Here is a 21,259-nt window from a genome sequence, read left to right on the forward strand (position 1 = left end):
TTAACGTTACCGAGAGGATCAACTAACAGGACAACGCCACTTGCGACCGTTTCTTTGCTCCTTTTTCACACAGACTATTTTTACCGGAGCGACACAGAGATTGGATTTTTGGACACGGTTATTTTTATTAAACATTACACGAGGGCTACGTGATAAGAACCGAAATTAAAATCATTTTCACGATGACAAGGAAACAACCAAACAGGAAAAATTATGTGAACACGTTTTAGCGCACCTGAACACCTCGAATCCATACAACAAGAGAAATGTACCTAACAACCGTTTTTGTTTAAGCTTGATTAGTAAATTAACTAGCTATTGATTCAAAAATAATAACTAATTATAAAAAATCGTGTTCTTCTTTAAAATTTTCAGACAAAGGAGAGTAAACCGATTACAAACAGAGTAATAAGCAAATGAGGTTTTAAGTCGCAAAGTTTTAATGTAAATATTGTTAAAGAATTTCTTATATAGATTAATTGATGAATAAGCTAGGATTTTTCGTATTCTGATTTGATTTATTCTGTTTCGCAAACTGCGAAAATTTTAGACAAATAAAAGAGAACAAAATAAAATGTTTTTTTTTATAAACACCAAATATTTAATTAAAGACTTAATTGTCTTAATTTAGCCATTTAGCCACATTTTTTAACACTTTCGTATAAATAATAATTACTTAATTTTGTACACGAAAAATTAACCAACCGGCACATATTTATAAGCTTAACATTTTCAAACTCTGGCAATTTATGTAGAAATTAGATGCAACTAACAAGGCCAAAATTCATATATTACTAAATAATGCAGATCGCTATCGTAAAATTTCTGTGGTTGTCCATAAAATATGATGATTCACTTATTCAGTATTAACTCATAATAAATGATTTAAATCAATAAAGTTTTTGTGTGTTTATACGCAATATTAATGCAGTTATCTGTGAAAAAACTGTAGCATCCCTTGAGAAAACTTGAACCTTAATTTATACATTTTCCCTCCAGCTTCTCGGTGTTTTCCCGTTTTTAAACAATTACTTATGAACTTATAAAGAAATTAATTGACCCTGGCGTATTTCAGACTCGTATTTTGACTATAATTAAATTTATACCCAGTCGGGAATGTATCAGAATTAATTAACTTTACGTATAATTAAACATTCAACCTGCCAACAATTAACTGAAGTACTGAAGAACTGGAACAGAATTCAGTCAAAAATAACTCACAACACAATATACTCTTACATATTCATGTACATTGAAAGGTAATTCAAGAAGCTCAGTGTATGTTTGTCTCCAATTTAACCCCTTTGAACGATATAACAATGCTAATAAAAGTCGCATCTGACAGCAGCACCTACAAATATGGTATAATGTCACGTAGCCGGCAATCTGTGCAAAGGACAGGAATGCACGATGTCAAATTCAATTAACACAAACACGGAATCAAACGGGTAAACAACACAGGATGCATCTTTTATTTTTTATTAGTGGAGTCTAAGGAATATTTTATTCAATGTGTTGGTTGGCGGATTGACCGCCGACTTTCCACGGGTTTTTATCACCGGCTTTCAGTTAACACTCGGAAAAAAAATCAATATAGTAAGTCAAGTAGACATTTCTCAAGAGGCTTTAAACAAACGCATAACGGAGGTAATAGTGCAAAAGTGGCAACACGTTTTTTAAAAAAAGTTAATCCAATGCTATTTTTATCATTTCACTGAGAAGACAAAATGCGATTAGTTATCGATTTGAAAGAAATTTTGTTCACATAAAGTTTGAATAAACCTAACAAAAAAGGAGACTGAGACACTGAGAAGACAAGATGCGATTAGTTATCGATTTGTGAAAAATTTTGTTCAAATAAAATTTGAATAAATCTAACAAAAAAAGGATAGTTTTTGAAATTGAGAATTGTTTGTTTCAAATATCGTCAAAGCCTCCCACGAAAGTACAAATTACTGATTACTTATAAAAATTTAAAAAAAATCAAACTCGCCAAAATTAATTATATATTTTTCCCATGTTAAACGTCTCTCTAATTACGAATTTATAACGCAATTTCGCAGCAATATCACAAATATGACGAAAACATGAAATTGACATTTTACATCACAAATACGAAACAATTATTATTAATTAGTCAATTTAAAAAAATACACGAAAGTGGAAATAGTCATTCATTCTGAGACCTGAATGTTTGACTGACCTGTAACATTATTACTTCACATTTAAAAGCAACACAATCATAAAATAATAAATCAAATATTGACAAATGCGTCATTTCTTGCACAAAGCACTGGATACTTGTAAATTGTCCTATAAAAACAGAAGAACAAAGCAACGGAACCAATAAATGATAAAACTCACAATTCACAATTGATATAAAACCTGTCATAAATATAAAAATCGCAATATTTTCTATTTTAATATTTAATTTCAATTTCTAGTCAGTTTTATCTGATCCAGTATAAACAACCTCTCAATTTCGATAAAATAAAACACGTTTCTTTTATTTAACAAATTAATAAGTTTTATTCAAATTCCGATGAAATTTATTTAACTCAAAAGAAAACAAGTCTCGTGGCCTTATTCGTGCAAAATTCTTTACATCTTGTTTTTGTAGCAAATTATTTTCTCTTGTTTACTATGAAGAAAGTGATGAACAAACAAATTCAACTTTATATTCCTTATTTTTCATCAAAATTGCTAAAAACAGTTAAAAAGTCGTTTGTTGTTTTTATCGATTATTACTGAATCATATTGTTAATTATCTAAATTTATATTGCGCGACAATTCCGTAATTTGTAATGTTATTTAATTTTCATAAATATTTATCTTAACACTTTTTTCAGGATGACTGTCAGAGTACTGCGGACAAAATCCTGGAATATTAATGGAGCCACGACTATACAGTATTTTAAATTAAATTCATTTTCAAAAGTAGATTTGTTCGTTTTAATGAATCACAAGTCGGTATTTCCATTTTCACCAATTATATTACTCAAACTTAATTTCGTTTATGTTAAATGTGTATTAATAACTAGAAGGCGCATTTATTTGACATGGCAATATACAACTTCAAAATTGGCAGAAATTAAAGAGTGACGTGGGATGGAATTTAAAATAATCCCTTTCAGTGACGTATTAATATCAGATCGTGATTTGTATGACAGAAGCTTGTAAAAAATTGCTCTCGCTTTGCCATAAAGCATTAAATTTAAAGCTCGTGTAATAAATTGACACATTTTCGAGCTTAAAGAAAGTTTTAAATCAATGACGTTTCCAATAACGAACAAATTATTCTATAAATTCAATTCGCCCTTTTCTTATCAACTGATATATTGAACAGAAAATTTCCATCGGTCCTGGTTTCAAAAACTCAGCCTGATTTTTGCTGAAAAGTTTCGCGGTGGGTTATGAAATTGATTCCAATTTTCATTAGAAAACTTTTCAAATTATTAGACTATTTGCATATTTATAGAATCGGCTCTTGTAATTAGCTTTATTTCGGAATAATTGTAGATAGATACATAAATTAAGTGCAAATTCACCGCCGCGAGTTTTTCTTATGAATTCAATACCAAGCTGTGTATTAAATTATTCAGATGAGCACTTCTCGAATGTGGCGCTTCGCACTTTTCTTCAAGTGACATGCTGAAAGAATATAAAAGCACGTATATGAGGAACATCATATCATCCAAAAGAGACATCTTTGCATCAACTATGCTCTGTTTACAGCTCGAATTTACTATACCTACACATGCTGTGCATGTTTAATCAAGTGACGTTCGTCAATTCCGTTCAAAACGTTCTTCATAAACGGTGACAGGAACAGACAAACAATTGCCCAACACCCACCAGAATTGCAACATAAGTGTCACTTAACGTTTAATTACGATGAAGAAAAACGCCGGTAATATCTCAAACATGAAAAATACTGCTTTTTTACTACCACTGAAAGTTTAAAGTTTGCACGCCAGCAACACTTGGAGCGAGCTGTTTTATTTTTAGCATCGACTTGTTAACTGGGGCGTCTTTTCATAAATTGTTGTTCTTTTGTAAGACTCACGCCGAACTTAAAGAATAACTTTAGCAGTCATGCTCTTTGAAACGTACTTGAGATCTGTCACATTTCCTTCTACCACATTTTATAAAATAAAAATTCCTGATGTATCAGCAGCAGTCTCAATGCACGGCGCAATATTGTAATATTCAATTCTCGATTGAAACAAGTAGAGAACATCTCCCTTGCAATTTTCAGTTGAGGCAAGTTTGCATTATTTGTTTTTATTTGGTTCTGACATTTTAAAATAAAAAATTCACTATATATCAATATTTAAATAAATCAATAATCACTCAAAACACACTTATAAATTATTGTCGATCTCGTTCGCTTGCTTGTTAGTTAAATTAACATTATTTACCTATAACCCCTAACAATAATGAAACAAAATAACACAGTAATTGGAATTACAAAAATTGTTTCGAGATGTATTTCAGCTTAACTGCGACTGTGTTCAACTAAAATTTAATTGATTATTGAAGCTCCAATTTTGGAAAAGTGCGGGACAAGTAAATGCAGTCGGTTTGAATTTCTAAAAAAGTTACCGGAAAAAATGCTCATTTCACACATACAGGGCGGATAAGTTGTTGGAGAAAATACAAAATTTTCTGCTTAAAACTTTCAAAAAAAGTCAGCCTTTTCCCTAAACCTGTAACGTTGCCTGGCATTGTCAACTTCGGTCCTAGTCAAAGCGCATTTACGACATGAATAAACTTTCTTGTAGAGTTTCCATTTTCCTTCATCGTTTACATTCTGAATAAAATAAAACTATTAGTGAAGCGACTGTAGGTTTGATTGAGTTTCGAGTTACACTAAGTTTTGTATCCACTTTCTCAAAAATTTATGAATAAAGTTATAAAAGAAGTATAAAACGCTTGGAGAGAAAGTAATAATATTGCTTTTCTTAATAAAAAAATGTGAATAAATAAAATGCTGACGTATATCGAATTTTACTACAGTTTTTATTACATACGCAGACTTGTACGAAATCATCAGTGTCTGCAACAGACCAATTAATTTTCGACAATGCACATATGTACATCACTTCCTTGCAGCGACTGAGAAAATCATAAAACGGCACTCAAACGAAATTAATTATATACTCAACAGTCGTATCCCAATTTGTATGAAGACTCAAAAGGACTCGACGTGAAAATCAATAGGATGGTAAAACGCTGATTACTGCAGTATTTTCGTCTTGGCCGTATTTCCGAGAGCAATTTCAAGCAAGGTCTGAGTCGAAAGGCAAATTTTATGACGGGTAAATGCATTTTTAACTCAATTAACTTTCCATATGTGAGAATTAAATCGAGTAAATTTTCCTTTATCTAGGTTAACAAAAGGCCCGAATGTTTTTTCCGCGACGTTTAAAACAAGAAATGGGCGGAAACGAAGCCACTTTTCAGGTGTTAGACGTTTCAACTTCTTGCTTATCTGCTTTTATTGCATGAGCGATTGCGAAATGAATTAAACTTGCCTCAGACAGGCTCACAAACAGACACAACTTGTGCACGATATCTATAAACATTAACTGGATAAAGACTATTCGTGAAAAATAATAAAGCGGGCTTTAACCAAAACATGTGAACTTACAGCTGCACATCTTGACGCTAAAAAGTGATACATCACTTTGTTTCATTTGTTTGCTTATTGATTTTGGGCTGAAAGCAATAGTGTGTTGGCGGTGTATTTGTACTCTAAAAAACTGAAATTGAAATTGATTTTATTTAAATTGTTGCAAATGATCAATTGTAAGCAAAAGCAAAGAACGTTTATAAAATAGACTTAAATGACTATACTTGTCTAATTTAAATAACCTGCCTCTTGAGACGTAACTCATAAGTCAAGAAAATTCATTATTAATTACACATCTAACGCGTTTATCCTTTTCCGGAAAGGGTTTTGGTTGGAAAAGTAATTTTTCAGTTGTCAAAATTCCAAGTGGTCACTAATTCCGTAAAATATTTACAATTAGCGAAAAGTTTTGAGCGAAGACAGTGATTTACGATGGCCCTGAAGAAAACAACTTCCTAATTGAATTCGGAACGTAATTTCCTTTAAAAATTAACAGAAAAATGCAAACTTGTTAAGCGAGTTTTGAAAGTTACTTACCCTCCCTAAGAGCAATTATCGGTCTGAAATTAGCCAGCCTATTACAGAACAAGACAGGACAATTTAATTCATCTCTTGGAATCTAGCAACCACATGTTGGAGCAACTTGCTTGATGAAGTTTTTAATTTTGTCTGAATGTAAGAGTGTGATTTATGATTGCGCTGAGAGAGCTAATGTTTTGACAATTTTTTTATTTTCGGCGAACCGATCGGGTTTAATCGGATTAATTTGTTAGAGGAAAAGCAGGATATGGGGCCCCTCGATTCCAGAATAACACCGCTGCACATATCAAGCGCGGACACAATTCAATAAATTCCGTTTATTAGTATTGCTTATAGGTTTTCTGGAAGTAATATCGTAACTTTGGCATTGCAGGTTGCCTGTTATTTACCGAGAATTCGTTCCGGCGGCCATTTAAACAATAACTCCTGTTCGTTGCAATAAAAGTTTTAAACTTGTTTCCTAACTTTGTTTTTAATATGGTATTATCTTTTTTGTGTTATTTTTCCAAGTCTAACTTTATCGCAGTAACCACACAAAAATCCAAGCTTTCACCAACTTGAAAAAGAAAAACATCACACAGGTTATTCAAAACACAAATCGCTATTCAATTCGCTTCACAAAAATTTATCTCTGGTTTCATTCAAACAAAAAAATGTTGCTCTTGAGGAGTTTAAAACAGAAACATTTCCATTTAATAATGAATTTCCTCATTCAGAAAACCTCTATTTCAAGAGAAAAAAATACCTGCGGTTTTTAAAGCACCAGTACATGAATTACTGTTCAAAAGTTTTAAACCTGCAGTAATTATCTTAAAACGTGAATTTCCAGCCTCTCGGAAATTAACAGTGGCAGTGTGTTCACAATAGTGAAAAAGACAATGATAATTTCGTGTAAATATCTACTCCAAACTCCAACGTGTTTACTTTTTTATTTAATTGAGTTTTCTGACCCAAATTGGCCAAGGTAATTAAGCCCGAGAGTGCTTAAATGTTACTTTTTAGTTTCATTGCTTAATAAAAATTAGTACGTCAAAACTAGACTATGATACTTTTAGTCACACTCTGATGGACCTACAAAGAGCGTGAAATAAATGTACGAGGGCAATTAGAAAGAGATCTGCCTAGCTATTTTTTTAACAAGTCATCCTCAGGGAGAATTATAACTATCTGTAAGAATTTTACTTCTCATCTGAGGACGACCAGTTTGCGTCGTGTTTAAAAAAAACTACAATTTAAGTAATGATGTGGACTACAAGATCAGGTCGGCAAGGAGGCTGACTAGAGAGTTGAGCGGTATGATTGCACGATTTGTACAGTTCACAGTGAAGTGAGGTCTGAGGCTATACATAGACTTAATTTCAATTAACGATGTTAATATGAATAATATGTGTTAAAGATAATTAAAGTTGTAATATGTTGTTGTTTGCATAGTGATTATGAAAGTTGAATTTTCATCACGTTTAATCGTATAGAGAGTTATACTTTTTTAAACGATTTCTATAGTTACAGGGTGTTTCACACAACTTTACGAGGTTTGCGCCTAATGTACGCACCCAAATATACAAAAGTCACAAACCACTGGATACAAAAAATAAACATTTAACTATTTAATTTTTGGAAACCCTTGACAGTAGTTGTCAAACTAATCACTGTTTCATTAATAGTCATAAACTGCTGTTTTTCAGAAACAATTATCATTTGTTCTATCAAGAGACTGCATAAATATGATTCTAGTTTATCTATCTTAAGTACTAACTAACTAACAACGTTGTAATTTTTGAAAGGCTGAACAAACTAGAGAAGATTATCCTATTTTTCAAAATTTGTAATCGAGTTCGCATCGAAATATGTATTATTGATTGCATCTTACAGGCGCAGGCCTCGTAAAATTTTGTAAAACACCCTGTATATCTCTATAGTTTCTATAGAGTTCGTTACAAAGAGCTCGCAATACATTACGATTTGATTTATCAAAGAGATATCTTTTTGGTCTTTGGGGTTGTTGGGGTCATTACTATGCAAAAAAATGTTGTGTACAACTCGTTTTGAAAGTCATTTTTTTCACTCATTTGCTTCATTAACTCAGGCAGAGCCCTCGTTAATCAACTGCAAATTCTTGAAAAAAAGTATGACTGTCAAAACTATTAATAGTTTGTTGACGCAAATACTCAACACTTTTTCCTTCATTACAAAATGAAGTCTACAGCGGATAGACCAACCAGCACAGTATAACTTTTTTACTCCGAAAAATTCTTGCATCAGCTTTTTTTCCTGATGGAGTTTTGTCTTCTCTAGTAAAAAAAAATAACACCTTGATGCTCTTTCTTTTACCGTTTCAAAGATTCATAATGTTTTAAATGAAAAAATAATGTCATCGTATAATTTGAACTATAGAATCAATTAGAGTCAGCCGATATAAACAAATAATTTTTCAGTCAAAATCTTTAAAAAAAAAATCTATAAAAATTCAATTTAATGTGCATGTAGCTAATGATTTTCTAGCTGAAAGCGCAATGTCATGTATAAATTGTCCCAAACCTTCCCACAGTGTAACTCAACAGGGAGTCTTAACTCAAGTGATAGTAGCAAAGATAATAAATATTTTACTTCATACTAACAGCTAGAGAACATATGAGGCCTGTTAAGTCCCCAAGAGTCAATAGGATATAAAAGTATAGGTCGCGTATGGACTAAAAATAAAACGCAAAGTGATCACACATTTACTCAAGTTTATTGTACGAAGAATAGTCTGTTTCCAAACTGTCACAATGAACAATTATGTCAATAAACCCAATTACGACAATTAACCATGCCGCAGCCCTTGTAGCCATACTTAGAATGCATTCCATTACAACAGTCAACTAATCAGAGTAATCAAAGCCTACGTTAACCCTTTGTGCCCCCAGATCTAAATGTATTATCACGCATAAATCGTGAAATCAATAAGAATCCCCTGCTGAGATCTTTGGTGTAAGGATTTGGCTCTTTTCGAATGCATGTGCAACATTTGCCTAACTGATTGATAAATATTTGAGATAAGGAGAAAATTAAAATTTGGCTTTCTTACCGACATGCAATACATTGATCCTAGATTAAATATTCATGTTTATGTTCAGTTTAGTAATAATACAGTTATTTCTGTTCTTGTTACAGGTTCAACACGTTTCATTTCCATTAATGTCGCTCTTGATTGTACAATATTAGTAAAATTGCAGTTACAATTAGAAGTAAGTACAGGAGTAAAAGCTTATAAGAAGAATTCGCCAGATGGTGGAAACGTCACATTCACGCCTTGTGAAAGATATTACAAGTACAGAAAGAGGGGGCGAAGTGATATCACACAAGTCCCAACAGAAAATGTAATAACAGGAATCGATCATTTATAATAATGTTGCGGGGATTAATGTGCGTTTGATAAAAATGGGAGAATTTATTTTTGACTATCAGAACTGTGTCATCTTTTGACTCGGAGTATTTATGTAAAATACCGATATCTGATGAAACGTCCCAATAAAGTGGGTAAAAAGCAATAACTCAAACGTGTAAATAAAACTGCGTGGAAAGAAAAGACAAAAATCACGGAAACTACAAAACGAATTATAGGAAGACGAAACCTCATCGATATTCACCGAGGAAGCCTTCTCTTATTGCATAGTGCGAAAAGCTGATTGTGTAAAAATCATGTGAGTACAGATGATTACATTTCCTTTTTCGGATCTCCTCCTATTACTCGCCTTGACGTTCAGAATGTCAAAATAAAAGGAAACAACCGACAGGAAGGGATCTAAAAAGCGTCCATATAAACTCAACTTAAGAAGAATCCAAATCGACCCCAAACTCAAGTTTTACTGCATCTAAAATTCCAAGCGGGAAGCTATGCCAATTTAATTATAACGGCTCTCTCTTTTTTCACATAGTGCACTTTTCCGACGTTTAATTACTCACAAAATAAATTTTACGTTTGAATACTTCCAAATTGACCATAATTTTAAATAACGAGCGCTGATAATAACATAGAAGCCAACCAGCGGAGCTTTTCACTTAATACAAAAATGTTGTAATTTCAAGTTTTTTTAATAATAATCTATTGCAAAGAGCAGATCTGCGTTGACATTTTATCTCTCGAATATTTAGGAATTTGCTTATTAATTTCAGATGTATAAACGCCTCAAAACGCTTTATTCTACACGCTTTTCAAGGATGACGGCAAATCGATATGAAATTTCGTTGGAGTATGAATGAGACTTTATTTTGCAAACCTATGTCAATGGCAAAAATTATAAACTGCTCCGAACAGACATAACAAATGGTGCTCTTCACCAGACATGACAATATCATATTATGTAGAACTAGAGGGATCATTTTTTTTATCAATTTTGTTCACAACGTTAAAATCAAATAAAATGGAAAAATACCAATATATTTTTTTCAAATTTCGACAAAAACATTAATGCGAAACAAAAACGAAAACAACGATTTGCTTTTCTTTTGTTGAGGTTTTACTTTCTCAGGACTCCTATAGAATCCTTAAGGATATAAAACCGAGTTTTATTCGTAAAACAAAGTCATTGAGACTGAACCCGTCTTCTACGTGATACAGAAACTGAAAATTCGATTCTGGTGATTTACAAATTCCTGCAATTATGGAAACTACACGACTCCGGAATTTTTCTTGCCTAGGAACGCTTGATATTTTCCAACTAGAAATGTAGAGGTGCTGGCTCATCTCAAATTTTATTCATCATTCTGAAATCGTGATTTTACTGAATAAATCCTGTTTGAATATCTAGAAAGAGAATGGTGGATCAGAACAGTACAGTGAATTTGCAACCTCTCTCAATAATTTGCTAACCCAATCTTAATCGCTTTCTCTACTTTTTCAAAGGCTGCTTCTGGCAGGGATCCAGCTCGTGTCATTATTTCAAAGGAAGCGTGCTCTTGAGACGCCTCCAATGTTATTTCATATACATATTCCGCATATGTCATACTTTTTAATTTTTTTAATTAAACAAACAGCAGTCCCAAATAATAAGTGTCATAATTAACAGCTAGAGCTGAAGCTTGTTCTACATTTAAGAGAATCTAAACTTTGTTGTTTAATGAAAATTCTTTTCGTTGGAGAATGCCGTTTGTACCTGCATAAAATGCTCACATTTTGTGAATATTTCAAGCGGAAAAATTGATTGTGACCAAACACCGGTGGTATCAAAGAAACGTCAAAGAGAGCTTTGAGGTAAGGCTTTATTTTTGTTTATAAAAAAAAAATTCTTTGGTACTGTCACATGACGAGATCAAATCTTGCATTTGAAGAATTATAAAAGAACAAATCTGGATCGTCTTTATGATAAAAATGTGAATTCGTCGTATCTGTCAAGAAAGTGATTTTTTCCTTTTGTGGACTCAAGTTGTTCGCACAATATATTTCCGTGGCATTTTAATATAATAGATTGAATACTGGCGTCTAAGACTCTCCCAACAAAATAGCGTAATAAAAGGAAAGCTATTGAATGAGCCCTTCAATAACTGAAAAATTTTTCTCATTAAAGTTAAATTAGAAATCATTGAAACGAAGAAATTACAAACGTGGGTTTTTATGTGCACCTGTGGCTTCTTCGAACGACGCTAAAACCCTAGCCTCCCAATAAATTGTTTTTTATTAAAATACGGCCCACTCCGCATGCAAAACGAACGTAATCAAAAGAGTTATACAAAATCGATGTTCCCACTCAACCCGACATATATTTTTATGATTAAAAAAAATGCATACCAATCTTCTGAAACATGTCTCCCTAATAAAAATTCGGTCCCAATTAAAAAAAAAATGTTCTGTGGTAATGAAAAAATGTAAATGTGTCCTGCAAGCCACGTGATTTTGACGCAGAAATTTAGCCCAAAATTCAGTATTGCCTACCTGAAGCAACTCCCAGCACATCAACAAAATTGCGTAAATCGCGCCAACACAATAAATTTGGATTCACTGAAAATACGCGAAAAGTTCACGCGCGCTTTCCTCGAAATGCAATTGTAGTAACCCTCTCACAGCGACGCTTTCGAGCAGACTGCGCGGAACTCGCATTTGGAATTCCGTTTGGGGCCGAACTCAACCCTCCTGATTATGAACAAGGACCGCACGCGTCGAGGGCCCATCATCCTTAATACTCGACACATCTCGGCCAATTTTTAACTTTATTTCCAATCGGAAGAGGCTTTAGGCCTTAACTCAGAGCTTTGCGGAGAGCTTACGCCTGAAAAGTGGACGCTTGCGACTGAAACTGTCATTAACGACCGAATTGTGGACGGCCCTCCGACTCTGAATCACTGAAAGTGCACAAACTCGGAGGCCACAATGCGATAATTCGCATGCACGGACCGGGGATGGATAAATACACTTCGCTTCACTGACATAATTATCCGAGTTTAATAGAATTACAAAGGAAAACGGATACAAACAAAATTGGTGTCTCAAACTTTCCTATCACTAATTTCTTCTTTCTGTAATCTCGAACGAAGTAACGGGGAGTAAACCCATTCCAAATATAGCTTTAAAGCAAAAATAAATAGTTTAAATTTTCACTTTGTGGTCAAAACGCGTGGTGGATCAAAATAAACGATTGGTACATGTTTTAAAATTAATAATGTGTTATTTCATTCCCGACACTAAGAGGTCGATAAGAATATAAAAAAATATATACAAAAAATATAAAAACTCAGACACCTGCGTTACGAAACAAATTTCTCTAAATATTTATTATTTATTCACTAACATTAAAAGAAAGGAATTGATGAACGCAAAATAGTAATAACTATTATGAAAACTTTTGCATATTCCGCGACGTTCCTGTGATTATATAACGATTTTTGATTCGTCAGTTTTAGTAGTGTATAAACTCATTTAAAGCCATGAAAGTATACCTTCCAACTTTAGTTCACTTACGACTATTTTTATGTTTTTCATCGCATTTGGACAGACAGTCGTACGTTATTTTTACCTTTTTAAGGCCGAGTTTTATAAAAAAAAATTATTGCCTTTAATCTTGATTTAAACCCCTTATCAACGATTGTTGCAAAAATTGTTATTATGGGTTTAATTCAAGATTAAAAACGATTAATTTTTGTGAATGTTGTGTTTTTTTATACATAGTAAAAGAACTGCTAAAAATAAAATTTTTTGTTTTGTGAAATAAAAATAATGTATAGATGTTGTTTCTAAACGACTTTTCTTAATAAGTTTTTCCTATTTGCCACGTAAAAAGCACTTTAAACTACAGAAAAAATGTTTTTTTTTGATAATTTCCAAGGCAAACTTGATTTTTCAAAACTAAAATTATGTCAGAAATTTAAATCAAGAATTTTTTATTTTTACAAGTGTGTTTGCACCAATCATCAGTCTTTACCAATAAATAAATGTAAAACAGAATTATTCGTATTTTTGCTGTGGAAACAGTTAGCGCGCGATGATTTACTTTTTAATCCGTGATTATGCCCATTTAGGGAGAATTTTGATAAAGTTTGACCATTTGAAAAAAGCACACATTGATTATCTTTAAGTGGGATGTTCAACTCGCTCGTATGTAAAAACAATGATGATAGCGACATTTTTGGAATAGTATTTCGCAACTCTGTCCTATACCTCAAATGCTTGACTTGGTTATTTGATAAATATTTAAATTTCATTAAAATACTTCACATAGATCTCTCCACTGCAACTTTCTGTAATTCTACCCGATACAAAAATTTTAAAATACCATCTACTCATTAGGAAACAAAGCAATTCTTTGCGTTAGCACCCCGCGTTTTAACACTTTCGAACAAACTTTAAATAAATACCAGAGATAACGCTAACATTAATTAATTTTGTTTAAATTTCCCATTAAAATCGATGTAGCTGCTGCTTGTGGATTAATGGAAGCAGTCATTTTCTGCTTGATGAATTTCATTCAATTGAATGAAACAAATATAGAAGTAGTACATAAGTAATAGTTTTTTTTAAATTTAAAAGGAAATTTAATTTAGATAGAGAAGTGCCAAACCCCAAACTGCATACTGATTGGGGGAGATAAAGGAGGATAAAATAGGCCAAAACCAATTAACAAAATTTATGTACATACCTACTTATAAATAGATAACGCAAGACAAAGTTAATTAATTATTAAATAACTTAAGTAATTAATAATTTTAAAACAAATTGATGTAAATTTGTTCTTGGTAAAGAGCTTCCAAATCTTATTTCTAATTTAAAAATTAAATATAGCTTTCAGTTTTTCGTGTATTATTTTTGTGGTAAGTTTTTTACACATATTCATGCACTGTTTTACATAAAAGGTCAACAAATAAATTCCATTAGTTATAACAGAGTCTCGCTCGAAGTAAATATATTTAACTTCTCTCACTTGAAATCGCATTGACTTAACATGAGATAATGAATAGTTTATGGGCAAAAGAGCAAACTATAATGTGTTGAAGTCATGAAAAATGTATAAGGTGCAAATTAGGAAAATTATTAATGTAGATTATCCTCGAAAACACATAAAAAAAAACCTTTTCCAATATCCTTCCCATACGATACCACTACTTTAAGAGAACCATTATGTCATTAGTTTCGTTGCAATTTTCCACGATATAAAACCTTAGACGAGACACTTTTAGTTAAAAGAAAATAAAATAAATCGTCTTCGGATCTTTTATCGGTACTTGGCTAGAGTTTAATGCAAATTAAATGAGACTTTTTCGGAGTATTTCCTTTTATTAAAAAGGAATTTGTTATAATTATTTAGCATTATAAAAAAGTACAACAAAGAAATGATTTCACTGAAGGCAAGCTACTAATTAAAGCCTTGCTATTTTATAAATTCTGGGTACAGTTTTCTTTCAGAATTTAAGACATTTTCCTTCCAAATAATGACCCTAATCTTTGATGACTACTTTCGCCATCTCCTAATTCTTTTATTTCTGACCCTTGCATACTCAACTAGCTGTGCCTGTGAGAGTTGAGTATAAAAAAAAACTTTGAATTCGTAATTGTGGCATTACGTGTTTGATCTTGCATAAATCTATAATACGAGTATATGCAACTAAATACTTAATAAATAAAATATAATCGATAATACCGTGAGTTACATGCAAAGCGACGTAATAATTTCAGTAATCAACAATTTGTCAACTCTAGGAAGAATACAACTATGCAGTGCTTAATAGAACAACTATCGATTGGCTTAGTATTTCGCCAGAAACAAGGATCATATATTTTGAAATAACTCAGAATAAAAATATCTGAGCGTGAGTTATCGTCTCACGAGAATACCACCACAAAGACATATTTTACTTAAAATATCCAACATATAATACCATATCGCAATACCACACATAGCAGGTACAGTAATTTGCATATTGCACTATATTATTGCTCAGTGGGAAATTAAGTTTCATTAGAATTAATTAAAGCGCGAACACAGTTTACGAGCAACTTGGAAATAAAATCCTGCATTAAAATTTCATACTAATGCTCCAGTTTTATGGTCTTACACAAAACTTTACTAATTATATATATAATTATTTTTTCAATGGAAGAAGATTGATTTTACTGTCTTTCGTCGTTCATTTAATAAGAATTTAATTCGGAAAAAATACTAATAAATTTTGTCCATAACTGAAAATAAACTGGTGGACTGCAGTAATTTGAATATATTACTTCGTAAAGTAACGAAGTTCCTTAATCAACTCTTATATAAAACCAATATAACCGGAACTGTATTTATATTATATCAAGTTGGACTCGACTAAGTACTTTATTAATATTTATTGAAGCAGAAACAAACATTTTCTAAACTATTTTATATGCTCACAATTAGCAACATTCAAAAGAGATAATGATACATATTATTTTAAATACAGTGATAAACGAGTATCGTTTTTCAGCTTATGTTTGTTTACCATTAAAGTTGGATAAACTGTGGTTTTACATAAAATCGATCCCTTTGAAATATTACAAATGTTTATTGGGAATAAACTGATAATCTGGATTTTGAATTTGTTTAGCCTTCTACGTTGTAAGTATTTTTATTTTTATGATACGAAAATTTTAAAAATATTGCGATCACATTCATTAAAAATTTAGATCAAAGCATGTTTTTTATTAGGAGTTAATGTTTTTACTGAAAAGATTCGATGATATCAAAATATATGTAAAAAACGCCACAACAAACAAATCTATACCGTACGTAATTAGCTTAGTTGTAATTCATGAAGTTATTTCAAAAATTCAATCGGATATTGAATAATTAAAGCAAATATGGAAATTTTAAGTGATTGAAAATACTAATGAGTTTGGAGTGTCAACACAAAAAAAACATTTTTACAAATAATGACAATAGGACTGTTTGTTGGTAAAATAAAATTAGAGTTTTAGATTGAAAGCCCTTTATCTCAAATATTTTCGTTGAGAACAGTTATACACATTCACATAAATTAAAACATAATTGCTCAATTTTGGAATCCGTCGGCGGGAATTTTATCCACCTTATACAGATCTACAAAAAGAGCAAGTGCGTTTTTCAAATCATAATGGCATTCTTCCAAACACCTACAACAAAAATTATTCTTTATCTAATTAAAAGCACAGTAACCATCCATACTTTTTAGCCCACTCAGTGGTCAAATTAGTAATCAGTTTCATTGCTGTAATAATCTGACTTTTTTGTTTCGGAGTTTGGGCAGGTGGAAGCATTTGTGGTCTGATGGGCCTCTCATGTTTAAATGCTTTTACTTGCTGTGATGTCAATGCATTGAACACATGCATTTGTTCATTGATAATACAATATTCTCCATTTATGGATTCAAGTGCAAAGCACCGATTAAAACCCATAAACCTTTCCGCGTCTAAAATTGACTCTGGTAGTTCTTTAAAGACACCAGTGACAACCACAATGGCACAAACGTCCTAAATTAAAACATTTTCATGTTGAATAAATATTACTGGTTGCATAACATACCGAATAATGTATTAAATCAACTGTAAAAGAATATGGATCGTGTTCTGATGGTGGCAACAAATTCAACAAATCTATAATAGCTTTACTTCCTTGTTGTAAATTTAAATCACTCCGAGATAAGTCTGCTAAAGATAGAACATTTCTGGAATACGTCTTGTAGCGTTTTAACCTGTATTTTGAAAAATGTCATGACTAGTAAAATATTTCAATGAATTGATTACTGTGCTGAAGGTGAAGATAACTGCATAGGGTGATAATCCGCAGTTAACGAGAAAAGAGCACCTTTGTGATATAAATTTTTAAGCATAGCTCTGTTTGAAGAGTCATAAGAAGTGAAGTAATATTCTAGAAATTGATCAACTAAATCATGACCAGAGCTGTTACACAAAAAGTTTCTTCTAAATGAAGGAAAGCCGTTGTGCTTCAATAAAACACCATCCTAAAAGAAATGAAGCACACAGAAAATAAATCAGTAGTATTTTTACATTTTTACTTACAAGTCTTTCAATTTTTGGACAATACTCCTTAACCCGTTGGATGTAAGTATGTTCGTCATAATTATCACATAAAGGATTACCTTCCAACCAAAGCTCAGTAATTTTGAGTTGTGTTAAAGGTTCAAGTTCAGTCAAGCTCATTATTAGATTGTTTCTCAAATCTAAACTTGTCACATTAATTCCCCATAAAGCTTCAATTGGAACCAAGCTTCTAATTTCATTATTACTTAGGATAATAGATTTGGGTTTTGATAATCTTGATAAATGCAACACATAAGACATCAATTTGGGTTGAGATAAAATACAGAACTCTGATAAATCAGAGTCTTGATAGAAATTCTCAAGATTTATGGTGGAAGTGGCTGTGTTTGTTCTTTTTCTTAACACTTTTGAAATATTTTTGGAAACATCAATTTTCACATCGTTTGTTGTTGAATACCTTAATATAATACTGAGCTTAAACTACAAATACAAATTAGAAACAAGTTATATAAATCAACTACACACCTACTGGCTGATTTTTCACATAAGGATTATCAATGATCAAATTATCTTTGCAGATTTTTTCTATTGCTGCTCCACAATTCCTTGCAAGAAAAGAAGCAGAACTGCCTTCTTTTAAGAAGAAAACTGGAATTAAGTCTAATGGTTGCACATGATCTAGAATTGTTTTCAAGATCAGGTCTCTACTAAAATCTTCAGCGTTATTCACCTAAAAACAAGCTTTAAAAGAAGAGAAACGTAATAAGTAAACACCCACAATAAACTTATGCCAATAAATGGGGTTTTCCAAAACTTCCTTGTTTTTATAAAGAATCCCAGTCTGTAATGAAAAATCATTTACGATAATAGCTTGCACATTTTGTCGAATTTTTTTCGCGTCTAAATTTGTAATCGACTGAGACTCGCCACCAAAAAACAAAGTTGAAGCCATTTTTAGGTTATATTATAAAATTCCTCCAAATAAAAACGCTTCTAAATCTATCACACTAATAAAATAAAACTCGGAAGTTTATCAATTGAAATGATTAAACTCCTAAAAGAATTAAATCACTCAAAATATTTTTTATCTTTTATCAACACGAAAAAACACAACACAGAATTGGAACATGCGCACGATTGTTGGCCAATTCAGTGCTACCAATGCCTTCACGTAATTTAATTAAAGAATACGTAAGGATTATAAATTTAAACAATTATTAATGGCTTAGATTTGCTGTAATTGTCAAATATTAATAAATCGTAATGCTTTTTGTTGAGTTAAAAAGTAAAGTTATTTGAGTTACAGGCAAAATCTCCTGTTAATTGAGTTTCATAGAAGGCTTTGTTTTAAATGTAGGTTGGCAAAACCTAAATTTTTGAAAACTAAAACAAACACACAGGTACCCCGCATGTGCACTGTGTCCACGTGTTTAGAATTATTAATTATGATTAATTATCAGTTTTTACTTCGTGATAAAATACTTTTCTTGATGATTTTGCAGATTTTCTATAGTAATCTTTTGATACAAAAGTGTTGACTCGGTTTGTAATGTCAACACTTTTTACGACAACACTCAAGTAAGTGGATTTCAGTCAAGATTTTTTTCAAGTTTTTCATAATGTTTTTGGTGTTATTATAAACTTTTTTTAAGCTTTCAGCTACAACATGGACTTTAAAACAGTTACCCCATCCCCAGATGCTATAACCCTCAATGAAATAAATGTTTGTTTAATTAACCAATGTAAAGCGCTTCTAGATGTCAAGACATACTGGCACAAATTCTATGTAAGCGTCATTCTTTTACCAGAAAAAAAACTTATTTTGTTTGTAGATTATAGAAACTTATGGTTTAACGCGTAACTTAGTATTAAAAACTCTCTTAGAACACATACAACCTTTAGAACTTATCCCCTTGTGTTACACAGAAGAAGGCAAAGGTGCATACTTTTTTGCAAGAAATTGTAGCCAAGTTATTAAAAAATTTTGTAGTGACAAATTAACAGTACATAACCCATTTGACTTTAGGAAACCTGTAAGATATACAATTGTAATAGGCATAATTCAAAATAATCAATTTTTTAGTTCAAGCTAAAAATAGCCCTGAAATATACCACCACTTGTAATGTAAAAGTAGACCACTACTGTAGAAATGTTCTGAAAGTTTTACAAAAACGTCTCAAATCACACATTTTGTGTTTAAATAATTTTGTGGAAGATCCAGATTTGAATGACTTTCTTCTATTATCAGAACCAAAACTTCTAGCTTTTGTATTAAATGTCGCAAAAATTTTAAAACCTAAAATCATCAAGTTGTGTAACAATGAAATTAAATCGTTGGAGGCTCTAAGAGTTTTACCTGCGCAAAGTATTAACGCATTGGATTTAAGAAATAATTTAGTATGTTGTTTCTTATTTGTAACATTCACTTAGTTAATTAGTAACTTTTCAGATCACAAATCTTACTGAATTAAAACATTTATCGATTTTCGATATTACTGAATTGTGGTTGGAAGGAAATCCTCTGTGCGATTTGTATGACGAATATAATTACGTGGAACAAATAATTAAATACTGTCCAAAAATCGAAAAACTTGTAATATAGTAAATACTTTACTGTAGGTATCTCTATAGATTTGTAATAATTTACAGGATGGTTTTTTACTGAGGCAAAATGGAGTTCCTTCATTTAGAAGAAATTTCTTATGTGATGTTTCAGCATATGACGTTATTGATCAGTTTTTGGAAGATTATTTTCCAACTTACGATTCCAAAGACCTTGCTAAACTTGAGTCATTTTATCACAAAGATGCCTTATTTTCTATGACGGCGGAACAGTTTCACAATCAAGTTTCATCAGCAACTTCGCAGTATTTAAACACGTGTTTGCTTTCTGTAATTCTGAAATTTTAATTCTAGTATCAAATCATACAAACAATACTCCAGGAATTTGATGGATACACCAAACCGGGACTCCAATTTATACATTGGAAGTCGTGAAATAGTCAAATTATTTGAGTTGTTACCACATTGTGAACATGATCCTTACTCGTTCACAGTTGATGTGATGCATTACTCTGTAATTTTTATTCTGTTTTGAAAAGCACTAATAATTATATTTTAGAAGAAACTTGCCATTATTATTGTAACGGGAGTCTTTATGGAAATCCCTTATGTTAAAAGAATTTTAGGATTTAACAGATATTTCATTCTGGAATGTCGGGATAAAAATTTTCGTATTGCAAACGAGCAACTTCACATATTTAACGCTTTAAGTTCCCAACAAGCCAAGGCATTTAAAAAACCGAGAGTTTTGCAAGAACCTCGAAATGAGACTCAGAAGAACCAAATGTTGAACACATTTGCCATTATTACAAATCTGACCAAAGAATGGGCCAAAATGTAAGAGAAAAATTAAGCAAAAGCGAGTCATATTTTTTTTCAGAGTTTTAGAAGAGTGTCACTACAATTTGAAGCATGCCTTGTTAGTTTTTATAGATTTGTATAAAAGTGATAAAATCCCATCTCACGGGTTTAAGACTTATGATTAATGTTTTTAAGTATCATTGTTACATTGAATAAATTCTGGTATGTTCTCATTATTTTTTATTTCACCCAA

At 31.7% G+C, this 21,259-nt stretch overlaps 3 protein-coding genes across 5 annotated transcripts in view; 1 reads left to right on the forward strand and 2 right to left on the reverse strand.

Annotated features, from left to right (window-relative positions):
* The window catches only part of LOC123004914 (connectin), a 123,792-nt gene extending 111,504 nt beyond the window's left edge, over positions 1 to 12,288 (reverse strand). For both annotated transcript variants that reach the window (XM_044398442.1, XM_044398441.1), the window contains exon 1: positions 12,087 to 12,288. The gene's annotated coding sequence lies outside the window, so the exon portion shown is untranslated. The remainder of the gene's footprint in view (positions 1 to 12,086) is intronic.
* Positions 12,289 to 16,574: 4,286 nt separating this feature from the next.
* Positions 16,575 to 18,779, reverse strand: LOC123004969 (nuclear RNA export factor 1-like). The gene is made up of 7 exons (XM_044398535.1): positions 18,421 to 18,779; positions 18,172 to 18,372; positions 17,661 to 18,122; positions 17,385 to 17,602; positions 17,164 to 17,332; positions 16,807 to 17,111; positions 16,575 to 16,754 (listed from the first exon to the last, which is right to left on the reverse strand). Exons 1-7 carry the CDS (start codon positions 18,592 to 18,594, stop codon positions 16,655 to 16,657), a joined length of 1,629 nt encoding a protein of 542 aa, XP_044254470.1. The 5' UTR covers positions 18,595 to 18,779; the 3' UTR covers positions 16,575 to 16,654.
* A 267-nt stretch (positions 18,780 to 19,046) lies between these two features.
* LOC123005328 (nuclear RNA export factor 2-like) lies at positions 19,047 to 21,235 on the forward strand. Of its 2 annotated transcripts, none has more exons than XM_044399014.1 (9): positions 19,047 to 19,220; positions 19,295 to 19,428; positions 19,475 to 19,675; positions 19,726 to 20,040; positions 20,093 to 20,236; positions 20,293 to 20,510; positions 20,560 to 20,719; positions 20,765 to 21,042; positions 21,086 to 21,235. In XM_044399014.1, the coding sequence occupies exons 2-9, from the start codon at positions 19,309 to 19,311 to the stop codon at positions 21,189 to 21,191; spliced, it is 1,542 nt and encodes a 513-aa protein (XP_044254949.1). In that variant the 5' UTR covers positions 19,047 to 19,220; positions 19,295 to 19,308; the 3' UTR covers positions 21,192 to 21,235. The 2 variants fall into 2 exon arrangements, with proteins under 2 accessions (XP_044254949.1, XP_044254950.1); XM_044399015.1 differs by having other exon boundaries at positions 20,768 to 21,042.
* Positions 21,236 to 21,259: the final 24 nt, after the last annotated feature.

This window comes from Tribolium madens, unplaced genomic scaffold, assembly GCF_015345945.1.
Source record: "Tribolium madens isolate multiple individuals breed KSU strain unplaced genomic scaffold, Tmad_KSU_1.1 Scaffold_20;HRSCAF=117;Tcas5.2_LG4, whole genome shotgun sequence".
Taxonomy (NCBI): Eukaryota; Metazoa; Arthropoda; class Insecta; order Coleoptera; family Tenebrionidae; genus Tribolium; species Tribolium madens.